At 34.8% G+C, this 25,624-nt stretch overlaps 1 protein-coding gene across 6 annotated transcripts in view; it reads right to left on the bottom strand.

Annotated features, from left to right (window-relative positions):
- Positions 1–1,275: 1,275 nt before the first annotated feature.
- Positions 1,276–25,624, bottom strand: part of FMN1 (formin 1) — a 188,647-nt gene continuing 164,298 nt past the window's right edge. For all 6 annotated transcript variants that reach the window (XM_032110983.1, XM_032110984.1, XM_032110982.1 and 3 more), the window contains 4 exons: positions 24,277–24,328; positions 21,022–21,171; positions 11,873–11,957; positions 1,276–10,815 (listed from right to left, as the gene is read on the bottom strand). In XM_032110983.1, the coding sequence (XP_031966874.1) occupies positions 10,771–10,815; positions 11,873–11,957; positions 21,022–21,171; positions 24,277–24,328 (332 nt within the window). In that variant the 3' untranslated portion in view covers positions 1,276–10,770. The remainder of the gene's footprint in view (positions 10,816–11,872; positions 11,958–21,021; positions 21,172–24,276; positions 24,329–25,624) is intronic.

A 25,624-nucleotide genomic window follows, 5' to 3' on the forward strand; every position in this document is an offset into this window, starting at 1 on the left:
TCCCAGAATGGCTTGGGTTGGAAGGGACCTTAAAGATGATTTCATTCCAGCCCCCCTGCCATGGGCAGGGACACCTTCCACTAGACCAGGTTGGTCCCAGTTCTTACGCGTCCCCTTCTACAGAAAATTGATTGCAAACAGTTCTTCATATTTGGTTAATGTCTGCACCTTGGTGATTATTTTTATCTGTCAATTTATCTTCAGTTCATCTATGTGGCTGAAATCCTTGCTTAGACTCTTGTCTTCTCCAGTCTTTCTATGATGAGAAATGCAGCTTTTCAACCCAAAATCCATAGATCATGCTGCTGTAGATTTGCTGAGTTTCTCCACTTCCTCTTTTAACCTGTTTTAACCTGTGATTTTCAAGGTCCTTCACAGAATACAGTTGCTCTTACTCTCTTTTGACATGATCACTCCAACCTCTGTTTGGCTAAGGATAAGGATTTTCAAAGAATTACATTAATAATGTTTCCAGAAACATCTAAAACCAAAGCACAGTCTTCTGGTTTTAAATTTATGTGATGTGTGATGCTAAATTCCCCCTCAAAACTGCCTAAAATATATCTGTCTTTGAAGAGTTACTGAGTATCCCAGTGAAGAGGCTTCCAGTTTCTGTACTCCCCAAAAAAGGTCAGTTGCGGAATGAAATCACAGCATAATTTTCTACTTAAATTGTAATTGTTTTCTATTCTGACTATAGGAAAACTGGAGAAGTATACACTAATGATAATAAGGTTTCCTACACTATCAATATAGTTATACAAGTAACAGTAAAATATAGACAAAGTTAAAATTCAATTTATAGTTTTTTCTTTCCCTAGAAAACAGAATACAAATATTAATGTCTGAAGACATGGATGATACAAACCTCTGAGATACTATTTTGTTATGATTTTGTGGGCAGTATGGTCTGAGTTACTGAAAAGCTTTTCAATATTAGACATCTGGAAATGAGACAAGTAGCCAAAAGTGGGATGAGACCTAAAGGAAATCTACATCTTCAGACGTGTGCAAATTGTTACAGCTGCAACCCCCCCCGCCCAAAATACCTTCAAGAAATTGACATCAGTAAGGTAGATATTCAAATTCCTTGCAGATCTGAGAAATACTGTCTTTTCTAATGACCACAATGAACCTGGGATATTAACTGTATCAGTAAAGCAGTGTAAATAAGAGAAGTTATTTAGACAGAATTTTTCAAACAGAGAAACCTACAGTATCCCAGTAATATATTTTCCATACAAAAAAGACAATTGAAAAAATTATCAAAAATACTGAGGAGGAAAATATAGTCTTTTATTTACAGTCAACGTCTCCTTAAGGATTTAGTTTAAAAATAAATACTCCATCCCACTACAGTAACTTTTACAAAGTCAATCATAGCACATCTTGGTTTTGAGAAAATTATACTTTCAGATACACAGTAGAAACACACACACACACACACACACATAATTACAAGGTGGAGGGGGGAAAAAAGCACCTGAATCTATTTAGCTTATTCTTTTAAGACATTTATAAGATACTTAATCAAGAACTACTCAAAGGAGTTTAATTCCTGAAAACCAAAAAACATCTAAACCGTATTAATATTCCATTACTTTTGCTTTACATATTGTAGATTCATAAATGCAAAGTTGATTTAAATTCAAAGGGCAGCAAATATATAATCACTGAGTGTATTTGCAAACATTCAAGCAAAGCTATGATTTTATTAAAGCAAATCCCATATGGACATCAGAGACTTAAATGCTGTTATGTCTGTGAAACTTGCTAGGTACACATAGAACATTAACAGCATTGCAAGAGAATTTACCATTTTGCTACATCTTCAAAGAGAAGTTAGGCAGCCAAAGAAGCCTCTCTTTTGATGATTTTGAGTCATATGGAGAGAAGAGAGGGAAGAGTACCAACAATAATAATGTTCAACAGCGCAAATATTTAACTCAAAATTATTGGAAAAAAAAAAAAAGAGTTAAATGAAGGCTGAAAATCATACTACAGTCCTACTAAAAACACTTTCCAGTGGTCAAGTCTTGATTTTTCACATAATATTATTTCTCCATTTTTGCCTCCTGTTAGTTCTGAATATGGCAAGGCTTTTAGTGCAGAGAGCAACAGCTAAGTACAATGGCAGGGCCCACTTTTGTTCTTGAGGCTGATATACCCCCCACCAAAAATAGTGTCATTATACATATATATTTCTTAAAATATATGGTTCTGTTATTTCTGGGGAACATATAGTCAGTTATCATCTGGGCATTCACAGCTTTGCTGAAAGCACCTACAAGAAACAGTGCTTTTATCAACTCTCTGTGCAGAGTTCTTATCCAGTCCCATCTGCCATGGAGCATGAGTCTTCCTTTGCAACAGGTATCACTGGTGTCAAAACTGATGCAATATGACAAGCACATTTAATTTGACATAGCTTTTCTGAACTTGACACCTAAAAATCTGTTAAATTTCCTTCTCAAGTCTCTCCCTTTTCTGAGCTATATGGAGATGAAAGTGTGTTGTTCAGTCTACATGCCTGATGAGCATGCACACTCACTTGTGTGAGTGTGCATGAGATTATTTCACTTGACTATTGTAGCACTCAGGCCCCCTTAGAAGCTCGTCCAAGACAAGGCGGCTTGACTGTCTGATACAGTATCATCTTTTAATTAAACAGAGTCCAAACAAACCCAAAAGAACACTTTAATAGGAAGTTACATGAGGATGGACTTCTTCAAAAGCAAATCCAAAAGGAAGATATAGTGAGGTTTAATACTGTTGTTTCAATGGCATTGCAACATTTGCATTCTAGCTATGTTTCTGAGTATTTTTACTTGGCCCCTGCATAAATAATGGAAAATATGTGTAAAACACAATGCCAAAACGCTCAGATGCATCTCCCCTATCACACATCTGGTCTTCCATGAAGCAGAAGTCGATTATGTAACTAAATGCACAAGTTCTGTCTCTGACTACTTGGAGAGATGGGCTTCCTGCGTGTAAAATGCTACGTAACAGAAATGCATGAAAACACTGTATCAATTATTTAACTCTATGAAATGCCATCGTGTTCAACTCAGGTGAATTACAAAGGTTCAGCTTGTGTGTGATAAAGCCATACTGGTCTTTATTTTGGTTTGGAGGTTAATTGACTTCTTCTCACCCAATAAGTGATCTTTTTCTTAGACATTTAGCAACCAGACATTCGGTAACCACATGACTTTACTTTGAATAAAAGAGGAAGATTGAGGAATTACATAACCTGGTGAGGAAAAATGGTGATAGGAGAGGAGTTCTCCATGCCAGTTTGCTGAATTTGAACTTTACAGGGAATCTTTAAGGAATGGTAATACTTGAACCTCCTAATGTCTTTACATCCCTTCTAAAACACACTGGACTGTAACACAAAAGAAATAAATTAGTAGAATGAGAAAAAAGTGTTGTTTTTATGTGGAATAAAATCAGTTTTACTTATTCATCTTCCTGTCAGATACAAAAGAAATCTAGAATAGAACTGTGAGCTTATTCTGTTTTGATTAATTACAAAATGGTATCCTCCCATGTAAAATCTAGAAGATACCCACAGCACAAAAAATCACCCTGATAGAAAAGAAGAATTATAAGAAGAAGAACATGGCTTTTATCCAGTTTATAGTGATTAGCTGCTAATGGCAATACATCCCTAAAACTACAACTAAGAAGTATCAGGTGCTATACAGTATCTATGTTAATTTGCTGACTATTGGTGCTGCAAGCTGTAGGAAACAGTGCTATAGCCATAGATTGCTACCCAGTTTCTGCAATTTCTGTAACATATTGTTTGTGGATAGCTGCTCAGGATGATCATTTGTTCGACGACAATGGAATGTATTTACAGCACGCCAAATGAGAAAGTAGAAGTACTGAACTACAAGCTTGGTCCCTCTGGGAGAAGTCAGAGAGAAAACATACCATTTAAAGTACTCAAATGCATAATTCAGAGATTGAAAAATCATCTTGTGGAAGATTAAAAAAAATTAAAGGAACATTATCAACCAGTGAACAGATATTACAGGTCCTTTTTCTAAAGTCACTTGAACTTCTCCTATGAGGATGCCATGTGTCGGTACCAATACAGGACATGAATCTCAGTCTGTCAGTACTCTTCAGGTCTTTGAGATTACCAAATACATTACAGTTTAATGTCTATCACAAAAACATCCTGACATTTTTAGTATTATTTTGTGCCCCAGTTAACTTCTAATTGCAGTGAAGACTATAGTTATCAGTGACGACAGAATTTTATCAGGCCCTATGACACAAGTACTAGTTTATGATTAAGAGAGGCTGAGAGGGCAGATCTCATGGCAGCTAAACTCATCTCTAGGAAAATATGAATGTTCCTGCTAGGACAACAGTGGGAAACCTCAAACACAGCTGTCTGTCAGGACTCTGATGATGGATTGCTCTTTCAGTGGTTTTTGTAGTCAATACTTTACTGGTCACAGCAAAATAAAAGAGAATATATAAGGGATTCTGCTCATATCAAGTAATCATATGATCAGTAATAGGCACAGAATGATGTTCACATACATGAATGCAGCATTTCTGAAATCTGTAGAACCTAATGAGTAGATACATACAACTCTACAAAATTTTTGCTAGCTTTTAGCTTTTAGCTGCTAGCTTTGAACTTAATCTGGAAATACGGATATGATCTCTTTCCCTTTTGAAAATCAACCATTGACATTATTTTCCAGCCTCCCTTCCAGGAGTCCCCCAGGGCAATCTGTGCTCAGGGAATTCTGCAGTGTTAAGTCCTGAAAAACATACTGTTAGAAATTGATGGCTAAAGCAAGGATGCCATGCCAACAGCCTTCTCCTTCCTCCAAAAGAACTCCAAAACTTTTGCAGGCAGATCCTACCACAGAAAAGAAATCATGTCCCAGACTGGGAGAGTTCAGTACAGTTTTCCTAACAGGATTCTAAAAGATTTTATCCAGTCCCATGACCCCACGGTGTTCTCTATGGATATTTTTTACTGTGTGGGCCAGAGGAATACATACGTAAGTAAAACTGCATGCATACATAAGCACTATCAGCCTCTATAAAAAGGCTTCTTATTAACTCAGTATTAGCTTGTTGAAGGTGAAATTGAGGTGAAATAGTATGAAATGAAATTAACCAGAAATATCTAATAAAAAAAAAGAAAGTGCAGCCTTTAATTTAGTCTGAGATGACACCTGGTAGAAGGAAATCACAGGAAATGCAATGCTGTTCCACACTAGGCAAAGGTTATGTCACTTGATAATGTCCTCCCAGGAAGGTGGAGCACTCTGTCACTCTTCAGCATTTTTACTTCATTGCTGCTTAAAACATATATTCTCTTATATACAGTGCCTAAATTTCACTAACAGGTCCTAATTTAAAAGCTTGAATTCTATGAGGTATCATATCAAAATCATTTCAATCCAGTTGAAGCTTGCAAAATTTTGTAAGATAGTATTGTTTAGGTGTACCACATTTTCAACAAGTGGAAAAGAATCAATTTTAGTAACGTTGTTAAAAAAATATTTTTAGATTGAGAAAGTTGTTTAAAAAAAACCACAAGAGAAAGATCTTGCAGGCATTTTGAAAAAAACTTGCAAACCCAAGTATTTTTGAAGAGTTCTACCAGTTTTGCTTGCACAACTTCTGAACTTTAGATCTCTAAAATAGTTGGATAAAATTCTTACGGTTTAAACCTTACTGAGCAGTGGAAATCTTTGGTAATGGTATCAGCAGGTCATATCTAATAATTCACTAACAGGAGAGACACTTATTTAAATCTGGCACCACGCTAACTGTACCCAAGGTAAAGTCTCTTGCATATGCTCAAACCTTTGACTACTAAGGAACTAGGGTTTCTATGATTCTGGAATTTGTCACTGTGGAATCCAAAATGCCAGTTTTCTCAGACCTAGCTTGGGAATCTCCAAAACGGTGTTGAATTTCAGAGCAAACAAGTCTGCTGTCTTGTTAATACTGTAAGATGCCTCCAACAAATGTTAATTATTAATAACTTGTAACATAAATATTTATAATTTGACAGTGGTTTCCTGCATTATGTTGTTCTACACCACACTATGTGCAGTATTTTAATTTCAAAATCACAACACAGAGCTCTTTCATCTTAGATAAGAATATTTCATTACTGATAGGAAAAATACTTTATTAAGTCTTTTACATACTTATTATTACGTTTTTCTGTCTAGAGGAACTATTGGAACAGGTGAATCAATGGATAGGGGATGCAACTTGGCTACACTTGAGCCAAATAAGCTATATTCGACTACACAGACCTTTCAGAAAAATGTTCCATCCTGATTTGGAAACATCAGAAAATGGAGAAACCACAGCTATCTTTGCTAACTTCTTCCAGTGGTTATCAGCCTCAATACTAATAGTTCATTGCTAATTTTATCTGATTTTTATACTGTTTTGTTATATTTTTCCTTGTTGGTGCAACGAAACATGTAGTTCCTGGTATTTTTCTCTCTTTGAAGTAACTTATTGACTATAATCAAGTTAACTTTCTTTTTTAATTTTCTTTATATTTATATGCAAATACATAGGCTTACCTTCAAATGAAGAATGCCAAAGAGAACTCTTCAGACTGGAAATCCTGAAATTCTCTAACTGGCATTAATAAATTCCAAAAGTGTTAAAGGAAGAAAAATTAAAAAAAAAAAAAAAAAAAATAAAAAAAAAAAAAAAAAAAAGAAAAGCAAGATCCACAACAATATTGAACAAGACTGAGACAAGGCCAAGAAGGGGCAAAAACTAGGTGAACATGATTTTCTGAAATTGCATGCTCAGATGGGTGCCTAAACACAGATGGAGGAGATGAATATTTCTAAGTTATACATTGTTTCTGATATTCCACATTCACACAAGATTAAGGCACCCATTTTTAAGATAGTGAATTGAAGCAATGAAGAAATAGTATTACTAAATAAGTGTTACACAGTCTTCCACTGCCCCATGTTCAGCTGGGAAAGATATTCAGATCTAAGAAAAGAACTGCTGTCAATTTACTGGAAAATAAGGGTAATAAGAACCCTCTCCACCACATGGAAAACAAAATACTTTATTCATGTTTCATGCAGAAAAAAAGCCAGACTGGTCAGAGATACCCTGGCTGTTTATATCTGGTTGGAGGAGATATCCTCAGCCAATTCAGAAAGGTTGAAATCTTACAAAAAACGTATCCTTCCTACAAGTGTTTAAGATCCTCAGTTATTTTTATCTCTGCTTACTGAATATTCCACCTATTCTACTTTAAATTTCTATATATATAAAAACTGAAGATCACAGTTTCTGTTTTAATGCAAAAAATTCCAAGTTAAATATAAAAGTCTAAAATTCAATCTATACATTTACAACCCTATGATAAAACACAAGGCAAAACAATTGCATGGGTTAGTCATGGCAAAACACCTGGGTAGTTTTCAAAGTTTAGTAAAATCATAATGAAAAAATAGTTTCTATTGTAAGATCTCAAAGACACTAAAAGGTCTTCCATTTTAAAACTAGCAAGTGGTAGTGTTGTAAATAATGTAAAGGGCACTTAGCAGATTATTATCTACTCACCTAGACAGAATTCTTCCTAATAATTCGATTTATAAATCAGTACTGTATATTATTTTTGTGGGTAATAAGCACCTAATGAGTAACATGGGTTTTAATAGTGCTTTGCTTTGCAGTCTTTGAGAAGCTTGGCAGTAACAGAAGAAATGAAAACAAAACAGAATTCCCCCTCTTAAGCTACATCTACTTCATGGTCACAGAAGAGACTTCTGTGAAGTGTTGAGGTATTTTAAGTTACATAGACCAGAAGATTGTACCTGTCTAGCTATTGCTGCTTGGCTTGAGTCCACTCTTTACTTTTACTTCCTTGACAGCAATTTAGGCATGTACCAGAGACTTCTGTTCCATTCCATCTTTATAGTTTCTTTCTTTTCTCCTTCTCTCCTTTTATTCTCCCCAAACTAGGAAGCTCAAGGTAAAGTGAGGCATCAAACTAAAGCTTAAAGCTTAAAACATAACGTTTGGTGACACTTGGTGACCCCAAGATGAACGCTGGTTGAAGCATATTTGTTATGCCTGGAGCATCTACAGATTTCATAAATAAACAGGTTATGTATATATATCTGTAAATATCTCCTCTCCAATACAAAATTTTAGTTCAAGCCAGCAGATATACCATTGTGGCTTCAATCATTGTCTGAAGACCCTTGTGGGTATCACTAAGGGGGGTAAGTGTGATATTTAGCTAATGAATTCCATCCAGGAGTCTTAAAGTCTTAAGAGAATGAGTCAAACAGTCTAGGTGTATTCTTCTATTGATTTAAAAATAGTTTAACTAGCAGTAAAGGATTTAAGTCATGGGTGAAGCTGGAATCAGAAACTCTGACGAGAGGAAAATCAATAAAATTGAAAATTACGAAGAAACAAGGTCCTGTGCTATATAAGTTTTGAATCTTCTAAAAAATAGCCTTAATTCGCAAAACCTACGCAAATTGATAATCTGAAAAAAGAATTATAAATCTGATCAAGGAATGCTTTAAATGAATAATTTTAATTTTAATCCCTTTTTATATACATTTTTCAACATTTTAAAATGAAGTCAATTTGAACTGAAAAATGAAAATTCACATTTAGAAATTTTGAAACAGGATATCTCAATAAGTTAAAACCTTTTTTCCACAATATACTTGTAATAGGAATTTTCAAGACCATCCTTTTTCACAAACAGTGCTGCTCTTGTTGAATGATACTTCAAGTAAAACACTTCATTGAAAGATCCTCAGTCAAGTCAAATGGCAATATACACTATCTTCATGATAGATAGAAAACTATATCAAAAATAAACACTGTTTGCTTAAACACTCATCAGAATTGCCTTGCTTGCTATTGTTCTTTGGCTTTTAAAGGCATTATTGCTCCTCTCGTTTATCACTAATAGTATTTGAAAGAAATGTACTTCACCTAGTTAGTGGAAGACAGACTACTTAAATCTTTGGAATTTTTTTTCTCTGCAATGGGACTAGTCAAACTACAAATCAAATTATTTTTGCTGGCACAATATTGACTGCTTTCATAAGAATCATAAGAGTCTTACACATCTTGAGTGTACCTGAAGCAGGTAGGAACTCCCAAACCTACAAGAGAATCTTGAGTCCTTTGTTTTTATTTATCCAGGAATGAGAGAGATACTAATTTAAGAAACCTGCAGTGAAATCTCAAGTTAATTTATGAATAGGTCTCCACAACTGCTATTTTCCTTAATATAAATGTACACTGCTAGGGATTACTTTGCCTAGGTTTCATCTCAGTCTCTCCATCAAATTTGCTGTACGATAACTGATGTCTGTCTCATGTATATTCCTTCCTGTTTCAAAGAAAAGGCCTAATGGTTTTCCCCTAATAGCTTTTTGCACCTTTTTGCTTCACCTAATTTCTCTTTGTAACCAACTTCATACACCATTATCATAAAGTCAGTTTCTCTCTTGTGGACAGCAAGCAGAATCACTTCTCTGTTTTACCTTAAATTAACTTTTGCTTCAAGATTTCTCCTCCTGAGAATCCAAATCCTTAAAATGCAGTAAAAATCTTCAAGTAATGGTAGATATTCAGCAGGGTTATTTTCAGGCTCTGCTACTTTATGGCAATGGTTATAATGTTACAGGAGGACAGTAAGACCCTGTTATTTCTTTCTCAAGTTTTACTTATTATATTATGTATATATATATAAGTATATATGTATATAAATATATAGGTATGCTGGACACATTCTTCATACAAATATAGGGGGACAAGAGCAGGCTGCATAATGTATTTTAGAGTGAGATATTTGCTGTTTAAAAGCAAGCTTTCAATGGAATTAAAAGTTAAATATTTCATGGCAAATGCGTAACTTCATGGAGAGATATTATTGTATCTTAATGAATAATGACCTATTAGCTCATCACTTTATGGAATTGATATTTGCAATATATACTGAAATAAAAATATACATTTTATCATTTTTTCTTTTGAAGCTCAAAATTTAGGAAATATTAGATTAAAACCATAAAAATAATAGATCAGTTATGCCATCAATCATAAAACTAAAGAATTTGAATATTTCTTTTTATGTGCAAAATATTGTTCCCATTTCAATGAATGGCATAAGCTGAAGTTTCTATAAAAATATTTATAGTAAAATACAGCATGAATCTATAATTACATTTAATCAGTTTTAGAAAGATGTATCCAATACTTAGATACTGTAAAATTGTTTAGAATCAGTCAATTTTACCTCAGTTACTGCTGAAGTAACAAAAAGCATGATGCAATAGACCTTTGTGAACTGAATGGCATATTTGCTTTCATCTACATAAAGCCCTGTAAATAACCTACAGGTTGTTAGTCATAACTTAACTCAGCATCCAAAATGCTCATTTTAGCTCTTCCATATTAATACATTATGCACAGAATATTTTAATTAACCATTAACAACAAGATGCATTTTAAGCAATGTAAGGAAGAGTTACAGAAAATAATTTTGACTTCCCATGTAAAAGCCTTCTTAGAATTCCCTCCATTGACCATACATACAAACCCCTCTGAAGGAACTCAAAAGTCTTTAATGGATTGCCCTGGGATAGATCAGCAAAGCAGAATTCAGTATCTAACATAAGGTGCTTCTTGGGCCACGGGTGTAGTAAAGCATCATGCAAGGTATGAAATCACTCCATTGTTTTCATTCTTCTTTCAGTTGGCAGTCACACTGGCTTCCTTCTGACGTAGTCTTTCCTTCTGTTAAAGAAAAAAAAGAAGAGTTTTATTATAATTCTTGTCTGTAATTTTCCATCTCCTCTCAAGTTGCCATGAACATTTGGTCTAGAATACGGAGAAACAAGTCAGTTACTGTTTTCTTTAATTAAAAAATGCTTGGAGCACTCAAAGAAGGTGTAAAACCAGTTCATTACTTACTGTGGAAAAGCTGAACTTGCTTTAGCTACATACTTGTCAAATACTGTGTACCTTTAAAAACACACATCTGTGAAGACCAGTGCAGCTAGAGAAAACCAGATACATTTCAAATTCATGTGATTCTAATACCTTCTTGTGTCTGGAATGGTTTCTCCTGACATAAAGGCTCTAATTTAGCATTATCTAGATGATCTTGCTTAATGACCTCTTCGCAGATGAGTGTAGTCATTCGTATCTCTGCTGCCTGATCTGCAACTGATATGCTCTGCTGGGAATGGAAATAATAGACTGATTCCTCGTGTACATTTCCTCCCTTAGTCTCTTGCCTTGTAGAGTTTGAGAAATTCTGGTCTACCCTATGTGCCTTGCACACAGACAAAAAAAGGATTTATATACAGCGCAATTTATTAGACGTCTTACTGTGTTGTATCAAAAACACTTGTGTACAGCAAGGAATAAAATGGGGATTTAATCCCTTCTATCACTATTCAACAGAGAAACAAGATTTTTAAGGTTTTGAAAAAAACAGACACTCCAGCCATTGGACAAATATATGCAGTGTGCTTCAATGCACTTTGAAGCATGGAAGAAAATACAAGAGACTACAGTACAAGGGAAGAAGAAACCACAAAAGCAGCTCTTTTTGTTATCTAAAAAAGCAGAACCATGCTTAGGCACAACAGAACTAAATTTTAAACATAACTGTTAGACTACCATAGGGCATAAGCTTTAACATTTCTCCTTGGGAAGAAAATCACTCTGCTGCATTTAAACTAAGAATACTACACTCTACAACAACAGTAGAAACCAGCCAGTATTCTGAATGACAAGAATGGTGTCACAAAACCCCTTCAAATGTTATATTGAAACCAGATCATACCAGGCTAGCTGTAGGATTGATTTTCTTCGTTTCAACTTTCTTCTCTGCAGTTAACTTGCTCACTGATTGCTGAGCGACTTTAATTCTGAAACACAGAAAAGATGTCATTAGATTTGATGAAATGAAGGGTGTTCTGGCTCTGCTTGGTATACAATTTGTGAGGAGCCCCACCAGTAACTTTTTTTAGGCACATTGACCCAAAAGCTACTATTTCTATTCAAAGGCACTTAATAAAGTACCAAAAGTAGATCAAAGTACATTTTCAAATGGAGAAAATCAAAAGCAAAAGGACAGCCTGTCTGTATTGCTCACTGAAAACGTCATCAGGAAAATTATTTCTCTGTTCCTGCAGGATCTGGATTTTATGGAGTATCTTTCCCACCAAAAAAGCTGTGGTATCAAGGCAAAAAGATCCTCCTCTGAAAAAAAACAAGAGCTAGCTGGCCTAATCTGTTGTACACATCGAATATGCTATTTTAGCAGGCCATTTGCCAGGCTACACATTATATTTTCTCTGAAAACCTTGAAAGGAAAGCATCTGCCACTTTTTTCCTAATGTTTTCCGTGTTGCTTTAGATGGCATTGACTGACCAGCCTCACTGATGTGGCAATGGAAGGTACGAGAGGTTCTTGTCTCAGGGTAGTTTAAGCTGTCTTGTGTACAGCTACAGACTAGTCTGCCAAAAGTACTGTAGAGACGAGGGGAAAGAACACAAATCTGATTCCTCTGCTTCTTGCCTTTTGCTCTCAGGGTCTTGCATACAGAACCCTTCTTTCTGTGGGGATTTAACAAGAGCCCAATGAGGAGTTTCATCAGGAGGAAAAGGAGAAACGGAGAATTAAAGGGACTTGATTCTCCTTGTATGGGCTGGAAAGTGCATGGGAAATTATGTGCTAAACAGTGATGAAAAGGAAAGAAAATTCTTGGCACTCCTAACAGAGGATCTGCCCAGTGCTAAGTGCCTCTATAATACTGATGGTACATACACCTACTTTATAATTCTATATGCAAAATGCTAAAGCAAAGAGGTTGGGAGTGAATTTTTACAAGCAAGGAAACTCAGAAAAGCAATTTTCAATAATATACACCAAGTCAGTCGTTTACTAGAAGCAACACATTTCTTGGCATTCTCGAACTGAAAAGTTCTACTTTCTTCTCCTATTCAACTTTTTCCACTGGCAGAAATAATTGCTATGGCCAGTCAAAAAGTATTTAAAATACCATGTCCAGTTCAAACCACTTTCGACACACTCAATTTTTGAGGAATTTTGGAAGAAAAGCAAAAAGGAAAGTGGATCATAGCTGCAATTACTAATGTGTACTTCTTTGCTGTAATACTAGCAGCAAGCTAGATGCCTTTTAAAATACAGAACACATTCGTAAGTTCATTACTGTCTTTATCAGTGTTGGAAATGTTATCAGTGTTGGAAACAAAAATTTCTTCTCTAGGTATTTTAGCCTCTACTGGATAGTTCCTGGTGTTGTCTCGCTTTCCAGGGCTTAAGAAGAGGAGGAAACAGTTACACTACTTTCAACCAAACTTATTTTCAACACTGTTTAGCTACAACTAAACAAGCTGTAACTACAACCTCAAATATGCACATATGAAATTCTGTATATTTTTTAAATACAGCTGGTATATTTTTAGAACTTAGTTAGTGTTCCCTGTTTCTACATGTAAACAACTATGTGACAACATACCATTCCATCTTTTTATTTTTGTTAATCTGCACAGTTTACTTCTTAATGCTGGATGACTGCACCCACTGGACAGCATGCTATTCCTCACAGCTACAACGCTTATGCAGAGATGATGATGTATTTCAAGACAGTCTTCACGTTCAGCAGAATCACACCAAGTGATCAGCTTCTAAACTCTTCCCTATTTTGAGCACATTTTCTATTTGATCACATTCTTGCTGGTCCTAGAAGCGTTTTCAAATAGTTTTAAAATGTCTGGAGTCCACACTTTCATCCAAAGGGAGAATTACAGGGATTACAAACTTTTAGACTTAAAAAGAAAATTATGCCTGTCACTGATTTAGGCCTATCTCTGTGTATTTTATGGTATATTTGCACTATTTCTAGGAAACCTGGATTTTTAAAAACAGAATGAATAGTCTGGAATACAAAATAAGAAAACTCACTAACAGGATTTGAACCATGTAGTATCTGGCTCATAAAAATGACAGACTAATTATGTGTTACACTTTGACCTCCTAGGGAAAAAAGTCATCACTAACATAAGACTGATGAGGAGGCACTATCAGAACTGTACTACATAATTTAAAAGGAATGTAATTTTTTGGATTTTTTAAAAATCATATGGCTAAACTTCAGGGAAGGTGTTAGCCTAGTAATTACATCAGTGAATCAATACTCTAAAGGTGCCTTATAAACAAAAATACTTCCTTGTTAAACATAGATAAGCTACTAGTACTGGCTATTGTGTTTGGAAGCACTATACTTGAAATAAGAAAAATGAAATCATATGAAAACTATCCAATTCAAAAATCACAGAAGTGGCTAACAGCAGAAGTTTAATTTTTTAAATTGTTTTCATTAAAAAAATCCTAAATATGAACACATATCATCCATTAAAAGCTGTGACAGCCTTCCAATGAAACTTACAAACACTCACAACTGTTCTTTACCCACGTCCAGCTCTGGACTCCTTAGCAGAGGAAAGACATGAACCTGTTGGGGCAGATCTCGAGGAGTGCCACAAAAATGACCAGAGGGCTGAAAAATCTCTTCCGTGAGGAAAGACGGAGAGAGCTGGGCTTGTTCAGATTGGGGTACAGATGGCTTCAGGAAAACCTTCCAATACTTAAAGGGGGCTTTTAAGAACGATGGGGACAAACTTTAAACAGGGCCTGTGGCAAAAGGAAAAGGGGCAATGGTTTTAAAATAAAAGGTAAATTTAGATCAGGTTTTTACTGTGAGGATGCTGAAACAGAATCAAGCACTGAGATGGAGGGCGACAATTTACAGCTCACAGTGACAAGGACAGTTCTGGACAGAGAGCACTTGAGAGGACAAACAGACCAGAAAGGATGGTAGAGTAGCTGAATCACAACACAAGAGACAAAGGTAACTGCACACTGGAACAGACTGTCCAGAAAGGTTGTGGAGTCTCCCTCGCTGGAAATATTCAAGAACCATATGGATGCAATCCCATGCCATGTCCTCCAGGATGACCCTGCTTGAGCAGGTGACCCACTGTGGTTCCTTCCAACCTGACTGATAGGCTGACCTAGCAAGCAAGCATGAGGCAAAAACATTATGGAATGCAGGTCAGTTAAGCTTTCAAATCTGATGAGCCGCAACATGGATGTGTTTGAAAGAAAAGTTACTCTCCTTCAACTGTGATCAAAAGAAGTCAATACACATTAATGAATAAAGAGGATGTGGTGTCAATCTGAGCAGTACTGCACATTATCACACAATACGGAAAAAATATTGAATTAAATTATCAAAACTATGTATTTTTAAATATGAGAACCATGACTCCACTACTGCACATGTATCCTTACTATAATTAATGGGAATGTAATTGGTTTTTTCCTGCCTCTATGTGGCAAGCAGTGTCTTCCCCTGTAAACTGGATAAAAGCCAGGCCTCTTAAATTATAAGTTATTAGTGAAAAATAAAGATATTATTTTTATTCAAAATTACTTTTCTTTTGGACCTAGGGATGCAGAAACTTAATCTAAACATAAGCTGTATTTATTATAAAAGAGTTTCCTTTGTAAGCTCAGGAAAATAAGTTGTTTTCCTTACAAGCCAGGGACCAACCAGATAAACTGATTATCATTTTCACCTCTGCTTTCCACTCAGGTCAGACAGATGGTGGCGTGAAGTGGCACATTCTACCCTCTGAAATTCCCCTGTTAGGAAAACCAGAATTCATTGTAAATGAACCAATTGCTATTCATGTTCTGGCTCTGCTGTTGTGTGACAACAGAGACCAAATTATCTGGTTCTCTCTCAGCTTCTCAATATTCTGGAAAATCCATTCTTTTTGCTTCTACAGTTCCTTTCACGCAGCTGGCAGGTTATATGGATAACTGTGGGTTATGAAATAGCTTGGAATGACAGTTCTGTGCCACCTGAACTTCCCATGACTACAAGTTTAAACTTCTTCCGTAAAACTGTTTTGGCATAAGAAAATGTTGTGCAAACAAAATTTCAGATATGGGTGGAGATGAACAAGTGAAGGTAGCTACAGTCAACATCAACTGTTCAATCTAGAGCCAAGCTGCATACCCAGTCCAGATCCTTAACACAGCTGAACAGTGACTTACTTCCCTTAGGACTAAGAAGAATTCCCAGAACTCAAATTCCTTTCATGTGTTAAATGCCTTTCTACTCTCAGTCCTATTTCTGTATTCAGCTCATCAACTAAACCTCAAGTCACAGCACCATCTCCTGAAAACAGTTAGCCCATGGAATATAAGAGGTTAGGTTTCAGCCTCAAAATTTTAGAAGACAGATGTCTGTGTATTACCTGGCCTGGCAGATGATTTCACAGAGTACTTGGCTAGCTTTAAAATTAGGAGTCTTATACCATACTATGAAGTTTGAACATTGCCACTTCTACTACCATGTTGTACAATACAATTGCCTATCAAGCCTTCAGGCCTGTATCTTCTGGAAAGAACTTGGTCATTACTGATCAAATCTTTAAATTAAATTGCATTTAGAATAAATGTTCACTAACTAAATCAGTACAAATACAGTAAAATGTATGATGCCAGTGGATTTTGTCATCAAACCTCAAAGCGCCAGTATGTTTGATATGTTTGGTTTTTTCCTGGATCTACTGACAGTGGTTTATCTATATAAAGTGAGTGAGAAATTTTATCCATGTAGTCACAAGGAATAAAAATTGATTTTTATGATTTTAGGAAAGCTGGTACATAAGAAAAACCGATAGGAAGAAAAGGGCTACAGAACAAAAATACACTTCAGTACATCTGAGATGGCCACTGGCAGATACTTACGAGTATATAAAGACAGCAAAAGCCTACAGTGATAATCCCCAGAATGGTTTTGCAGCTGGAAACTCTTCATGTGTAAATCCCTCATAGATTTTTCTAATATAATTTTGTATTGTCACCATTTGGAAGGAATGCAAGCTTTTGCCATCTGTGACTTCTTGTGACAAAGTGTTTCTATTTTCAAGAAGAAATATATAAGTCTGTTCCTTAAATAATGATCATGGTCTTCTCCAGCTATTGAGACAAATTTTGGTTCTGTTTCTGATTTCTGACCTATTTGTATGCATATTCAATCTGAAAGAGATTACTTCATCCAGTACAGTAACCATTGTAGCGATCTTATCTTTGCAAGTGTCAGCAGTGAGTTAAATTAAGACCAGTAATTTCTTTCCTATTCAATCCTTAAAGGACAACAGGCATAAACACATTATTAAAATCTTTGTCACAATTCTTTTGCAAAACATTATCACAGTTTGTGATGAAACTCACTGCAAACTACTAGTATTTCTTCTGTATTTGTACTTCTTCCCTTTTTCAAACTTGTCTAGGATGTTCTCTTAAAATGTAATTTAACACATCTTGAATGCTTTAATAGATTTATGGATGGGCATTCATATATATATATATATCTATGTACAATGGATTTAAATTGTTATAAATACGTATTTGTTTTGGTTCTGAATTCATAGACGTGCCCACTGCAAATAAAATTAGTAGTTTAAGAAAAGGAAGTGACAGTGGAAATATATGCAATCTACCATGCTGTAAGTGCTTTATTGCCAAAAACTCCAACCTTTCTTTTATTCTTCAATTCAGTTATCATCTTAAAATTTCATAAACAGAAAAAAGCATAAAAGCAGTTGATGTACCTGAATGCATACAAATTGTAAATTATAAAGCTGTCAACAACAAAACTGTATTTTGATGCAAAACAGCACAATAAAAACAGTTTCCAACATTTGGTACATTTACACTAAGCTGTTTGTAACAGATGAAGATGTGATTGTCAAAGCAAATTTTATTTCATTGTACTTAAACTCTGGTATTGAAGGGAAAGTAAAATATCATCATATTCCTATCAAGCATATGGTTTGGAAAATTGTTTTCATTTTATCCCTATAGTCATTTATGCATCATATAATACTGTATCATATCATATCATATCTCATATCACAGTTTGTTATCTATCTGTAACTGTGTCTTGCATTCCTAAATGGTGTGCAAATTTTGTCCAGGCAAGAGACAATGACTCAACTATATTTTGCAGGCAGCTAATTTATTTTCATGGTAGGTTAAATGCAGGGCAGCTCAGTTGAAGTGTTTTCTTTACTTTAAGAAAAAGTCTCATAGAAATCTCATTAGATTTCTACAGTTGTGTTACATTTGGGAGCCAAGTAGCTTCAGACAAAACACTCTTTGCAGCTGAGACTGTCATTTAGTTAAAGACAACACTCTTTTTTCCTGAAATTCGGAGATTTTAAAGTTTTCTGTTATACAACACAATGTAGGTAGTTTGGAGTATAAAAATTTTTATTTTTGTATCATTATCTTTTGACCTATTTTTACTACTATTAAGTTTAACCTAATCCATTTTTAATGATTTCTTTGAATGATAATTCTGTATAATTAAAATTCTAATTTTATGTGTCATATTTCTTGAAAGACAAACTACAATCCACTATTAACATTCCTATATAAATGTACAGAAACAAACAAACAAACAAACAAATAAATAAATGTGACAAGCTAACTCATACACATTTTACATCGGGTTTCTTCAGTTCCTGAAATTTGAAAGGCAATCCAGTTGGAAACATATTCACATAATGATATCAATGCTTCAGTTTCAGAACCTAAGTTTGAAATTACTGACTTACATTGATGTTTCTTCCTCTTTAAAATTTCCTTCAAAACAAAATAAGGGTTCACAATAAAAAGTTCTGTTTTCTTTTTTTTAAATTAAATTGCAATCTTTAAAAATGCACAACAAATAGTGCATCCAATTAATTAGCCAGTTAAGGAAGACAGCTGTCCATTCCTGTCATTCTAAGGTTTTTAGTTACCAATGTGCACAATGACTCTTAGCTTGCTTTCAAACTTTTTTGGACAGCAGTCCATCAACTCTTAGTTTCATACTTTGTTATCCGGGACCCTTAAATGGTCATGACTTTACAAGACATTTGCCAGGTGATGAGAAAAACTTTTCCACCATTCTAATCTATTGATTTCATGATGTTCTTCTTTTCAGTGGCACAATACAAAACAATTTAGGATGATGAAAACAGCTCTTCTGTCATTCTAATTTACTAATTACACAAGGCTCCTCATTTTAACAGCTCATTGTCTTGATGAATCACCCAGATTTTGAATGTAAAGGACAATGATTTGTCCTTTTGAGACTAACAAAGCTTTGTAAAAATAATTTGAAGTGAGCTCTGAAAAACAGTCTATATGATCCAGAAAGTGTAAGCACTTTGAAGTATTACAGTAATTGGTGCTCTACATTCTACTGGTATTGCTTTACATTGAACGTGAATAAAGGCATCCATCAGAGGAACCGATGATTTATTTGTTCTGTGTTTTTATTTGTAGATTTGATTGATTTAACAATTAAACCACAAGAAATTCTCACCTTCACACCCAAGTATGAAGGCACAAAATTTAGCAGTCTACTTACAATGATTTCTTGATTATTTCAAGAAAGTAAGGAAATTATGTACTGTTAAAACACAAGGCATTTCAAATCAATTTATTTGAAGGGATTAGTGAGGTGCTAGTTACATAAAAAGGAAAGGATGTATAGTCTGGATTTTTTTTCCCTTGGGTAGTTAATTTCTATTCCTCCTAACTGCTTTTGGAATAAAAATAAGCCATGATTCAGCAGAAAATATATCCCTGAGATGATCTTTATCATGACCATAGCTATGTGCTTGGGACTGTTTATTTTACACAGTTTTTAACATGTAAACCAAATTTGTGTATTGATCTAGACACAAGGAAACAAAAGATTCTTTGCAAATGTTTGCAGTTGTCAGCTTCCAAAATCAATCAATAAATGATACAAAAAGCTACAACTTTCATGTGTTTTAAAACCATATGATCTGTAAAACAATGTTTATAAGGTTGACAATTGAGAATTCCTAACTTCTACATCTAATCTAGTCCTTCAAAAAGTCTACTTTACATGAACTTAAAGGCCCCGCTGATTTGGAGCAAAATGGAAAATGCAAATTTAAATGAGTGTACTACTTTTGCTGGTACTTTTAAGGACATTTTAATCTAAATCTCTGTCAATTTGGAATAAGCACCTGAATTTAAATTTCACACTGAAAGTAATTGCTCCTTTTTCTTCCAAAGCACGACTACATTACCACTCTAGGTCTTTACAAATGAATTGTGATATGCTGAGCATGATGAGCTTGTAATAAAATTGCTTTTTTGTGTAAAAGATTTTAAGCTTCTTTAAGAAAATCAAGAAAAGAGCATGGTGAGTTTGTAGTAGAATGGCTTTTTTATGTAAAAGATTTTAAGCTTCTGTAAGAAAATTAAGAAAATAATTGAAGGTTTTAGGTTTTTGGGTTCTTTTACTCTAACTAATAAAATCAGGAGACTGTTGTGAGATCTAGCGGCAAGTAGTTTGATGTCCTCAGCAGGACACCAAAAGTCAGAAAGTAGTGCTGTAAATTCAGTGTGGGGCTTCGACACTATGCTAAGTGTGGCCTGAATCTCTGGGGCTTCTCTTTGATGCAAGTGCAGTATATTAACTGGAAAAGCATTCACTTTTATTTGTCTGTACTGTCTGCGACAGCAATATCGCCTCATTTAGGCTAGTTCAACATGAAAATGCACAGAGAAGCAATCTGTTATAAATTAGCACAGCTCCCCTTTCATTTTACTAGCTAGTAATTGGAAGGGGTTACAAAAGTGTAATTTATCAGATTATATGTGTTTATCTTTTTGTGGGGACAGCATGCCTTTGGTGAATTTTCCTACGCACCCTGAGGGAATAATCTTTCCTTGATGTCCATTAGATCTGAAAGAAAACAATGACGCCTGTGAAATACAGGAGTATAATTTGTTGGGTTTGAGAAGCAGCAGTTTCCCAGACATCTAAAATGGTATTAATGACTTTATTAGAACCTTACCGTTCCTTGGAAATGCTTTTGCTTTCTCGTTTCCAAATGGTCTTGAAGTCACTGCAGAATTCGTACCACACCGTGAAAACGTAGTTTGGTGTGATCTCCTTCTCGCCAGGCTTTGGCTTTATCCCAAAGTATCCCACTGTTTCTTCAAAGCTGCAAGGGAGGGGGAAGAAAAAAAACAGTCAACATGTAAGCCCACTGGGGAAACAGTTTCTCTGATTTAGTAGTCAAGGCTGGTAATTACCATAACTTCCCCTTAGCCTTGGAAATTACACAGCAATCCATGTTAAGTATAACTAACCTTCCAACACCCACCTCTTTTCCAGAGGATAACTTACAGTTGCACAAGCCACCATAGGGATCTGTCACGCTGGCAAATCACAGGCATTCAATTACAACAGGTAAAACTTAGCTTCTTGCATTACAGGAAATGCTATAATATATTTATTTCATTTTATTCTGCTACACTCCATGAAGATCTTATTCTCCCATTTATCTTTACTGAAGGACTATGTAAGTGTCACATGTCAAGTCAGGAAAAAATCTCCAGGTTTGGTTGAAAATAATCTTCTAGTATTTAGGGAGAATTGGGAGTGGCAACAACCAAGCCACAGACAGTGCCAATACTCAGTTTGCAAAGGTTTTACTGAAAAGAATCTCCTTCCATATGTGTCAATAAACAAATAATTAATTTTACAAAAATACACTGCCAAAATTTAAATGCTTGAAAAAAGATTTATAATGGGGCTTTTACTGAATTGCTAAACAGCTGGATATTTTCAAAGTATTATTATATCACAGATAATACTTCCAAGAGCATTTTAACTCAATGTACATTTTTAACCTTTATGATATTATTTTGTATAGATAAAATTAAACAATCCACATGACTAGGTACTTATATAAATAAAAGTACGTTCGCTTTTGTTGAAGTTGAATCACTTTTCCCTGCAAAGTAGATGCAACAATGCTGAAACATTTGGTGATATTTATTAAAAAGAATGCTATAATTTAAAAGTGAAGGTAAAAACATATTTAAAAGTAAGTAATTTTTCTTGAAATAATCATTTTATTGAATCAAGAGGAAGTTATATTCTTCTTCAGATTTGCAAGTAAGTTCTAAATCTAAACACAGCAGGTGTAAATCTTGAAAATAAGTAATTTTAAAGACCTGTAAGGAGTCTCCAACTATTCAACAGATGTTAATGTGAGCCACGGATGCAGCTTTGTCATCTTTCTTAATTTATATTTGCATAGTCCACATTGCATGATTTCATATGGAACTACCAAGGTTGGACTCAAGGTTTTTTGACATAGCTTGAAATTAAAGCTCTTTAGCTAGGCTTGAAGAATAGAAAGTACCCATCAAAAAATAAAAAAGTTATCCCTCCAAAATAAAGGAATATATACTCTGGATGCTTCAAAAAGAAGCCTGGATTTTAGCCACATGAGCCAATATACTCTGGGTTTTTCTCTTTGATACTTTAAAGATATAAATGGATTCTAGACCATGCTGAAGAACATCGCATATTGTTCAAGGTGAGCAATTAATACAATAGTTTTTTTAATCCTCATATGTGATAACCTTTAACCTTTTACATTTCTTACATAGGTTTTGCATGAAACATTTAACTATATTTCAAGATAATGATGATCCATATTTAAAGACTCACAATGAAATATGTGTGTAAAGGCCATAATATTCAGAGTCAAAGGGTCCTGTGGTGACAGTATGAGGAGAAAATTAAATAAATAAGTAAATAAATAAATCTAATACGGCTTTAAGTATCTGTGTAAAACATTTTGGTTTTCAAATTCTAAAAATACTAAAATACCTTAGTCATAATTACATGGTTAAAACCATTTATTGTCTACTGGGCAATGTAATTTGCATTACATTCACTTGGGTCAAACACTCCTCAGCTGTTTATAGCACTCTGACTGGGACAGCTGAGCCAAGAGCAGCAAGAACAGAAACTCTTCTCAGGTTTGCTTTATGTAACAGAAGCCCCAGGAACATCATGCTCTCTTCTTCCTAACAGAACCATTCACCATCCCAGTAGGAGTGTGCAGAGGTGGGATCCTGAAATCCTGCACAGTCTCTCTAGACTGCCTTCATTCTGACACTTCTCATCCTCTCTTCCTTTCTTTGTCAGCCTGTCCCCCAGGACTATTCCTTTGCTTTCACCCACCTTAATCTGGCTTCCTGGGCTACTTTCTGCCTTTCCTAAGTAGTAATTTGAAATACTAAATGTTTAGTTAGCAATTAAAAAACCCAAACTCTGTGTTGGACAACTAATTCCCTAAGTCAACTGCAAATTAGGTGCAGATCCATACCCTGAGGAGTCTATTCTACTCTAGAAAGGCTACAAAGCAAGTAGAGTATGAAGGAGCCTTGTGCAAAGAAACTTAGGCTTGTAGCTAAGTAGAACCAGTCAGACACTCTTGAAACGAGGAGGTAAAGCCCCAGCTGACATCAGCCAGTTGTTCATCCAATTTAAGCATCTTCTGCAAGCAAATGGGAACAGTTCACCTAAGACCTGAACTGCATTTGGGAAGTGGCTATCTCCCTTTTCCTGATTGCCTATGAAAACTAACGTAGGTGTCTCAGGTGGAGTGACCACAGGCTGAGAAAAGTACAGCTAAAATCCAGATTACCACAGATCTGCCTTTAGTGACCATGAAGAAAAAATACTGATACCAAGTTAAAAATTAGTTTACCCCAGTTTATTTATAGCAGGTCCATAGCTAAGATGGATGCTTCACTCTCACAAAACTCTAATTTCGTAAACACAAAGTATTAGTAATATTAACTTACTGAATTTTTACTGTCCATCTATAAATCAATTAATCACTTTCCATACTTTGACTCCTTTGGCCTAAGTGAGGCACAGATATTCAGGCAATAAAAACATTAGGATTTCAATGGTTTCTTAGGCAATTGAATGCTATATACTAAGTGCTGAAAATGTTCAGTGATGATGAAATACATTTTTACGTCACAAAGTAGTTAATCAGTTATTTATATACTGTGTGAAACCCCCATTCAGTTCAATGCTGATAGTAATGAAAACCTCAAACAGTACACTGTTGGATAAAAACTCAAACGAAGTTTTTCCTGGAAGATTACATAAGAGATTTTCAGAAAACATATTACTTCTTTGAAATACAGATCCCTTTGCCATTTAATATAATTCCTAAGTTCAATGATATCTTTGACCAAAACAAACTGTTAGAAAACACTAACAAAAACCTTACCATTTTTGAGCATTTTCCAAACTGTTCTCTTCTTTTTTCCGTTCTTCTTTAGCTGCCAATGAAAAACATTTTAAAGGTATAAATTACCATCTTACTGTTTCAGAGATCCCACAGATGAAACAAGCTCTTATTTTCAAAACTGCATAGTTTGTATACTAAGTATAATAAAAATGGTAAACACTTTCTAATTTTCAATTTTTATTTATTTCTTGTATATAATGAATGTTTCTACTGTACCAATATTGGATTTGAAAAGTAATTTAAAATCCATATTATAATATATAATGTTAGGCATTATCGAACAAAACGTAAATAATTAAACTTCACTTTCAGATTTTTTAAAAAGAAAATAATTAAGTTGTGTTTGTTTCTTTATTGTTGTAGACCAGAACTTACAAACTTAAACCTGCTTCTGCAGCATAAATAATTGCAAGTTCAACTGGAATTGAACAGGTACCAAACATAGTTAACACAAACTCTTCCACAGAGCTATCACATTTTGTTCTGGAAGCTGGAAAGTGAAAACACATGTACTAAATTTTAAACGTATGGCATGTACATGATTTTTTTTAAAAAAATCAGCCAAGAGTTCGAAATACAGTTAGTTAATCTGAGCCCTTCTGTTACAGAATCCTCACATGAACTGCTTTAAAGGATTTCATTTTCAAAAGATAGGCATTCTCTACTATTGAAAATGTTTCCTGACCTGGATACTCCAAGTCAAACCACTACTTTTTGTTGATCAAGCCTTCTTAATACAGAGGTGCAACTTCAGCTCCAGCAGAATAACACATATATAAAATAATACTATTGTGGAAAAGTTATTCCTACTCCACATTAAAATAATCCTGTAAGTGGTAACGTTAATATAAACAGAATTGAGACACTTTTTTTATACAAAGATACAGAACTTCATCTTTTTGCCTCTCAGTCTACAGGAGTGCCTGGTTGAAATACAGTCACAAACTTGAGTTCACAGACAAGGCCATTGCGTAATTTGTCCTGAATGACTCAATTTCATTATAAGACTACTGACAAAGAGGTTTGTACTATGATAGTTAAAAACAAAAATAAAAATTGATTGCTTCAGCACATTTGCTGCTAACGAAACAATTTAATTTCAACTCGTATGTTTCCCTACATTGGGTAGGTAAGTGTGTTGGAGATATTTATTCCTATTATTTCAATATGGCAATAGCCAGAAACAATGTTGTGTGCCCTCTGCAAGGAAAGCAATCAGTTCTATACCATTAGGTTCTCCACCTCATATCTTGGTGGCAAGACAGCTGCAAGTGAAATATACAGGGCAGCTCTGATTTATTGCATTCATCTCAAGGCCCCAAAAATT

The sequence above is a fragment of the Corvus moneduloides genome, chromosome 6 (assembly GCF_009650955.1).
Source record: "Corvus moneduloides isolate bCorMon1 chromosome 6, bCorMon1.pri, whole genome shotgun sequence".
Lineage (NCBI taxonomy): Eukaryota > Metazoa > Chordata > Aves > Passeriformes > Corvidae > Corvus > Corvus moneduloides.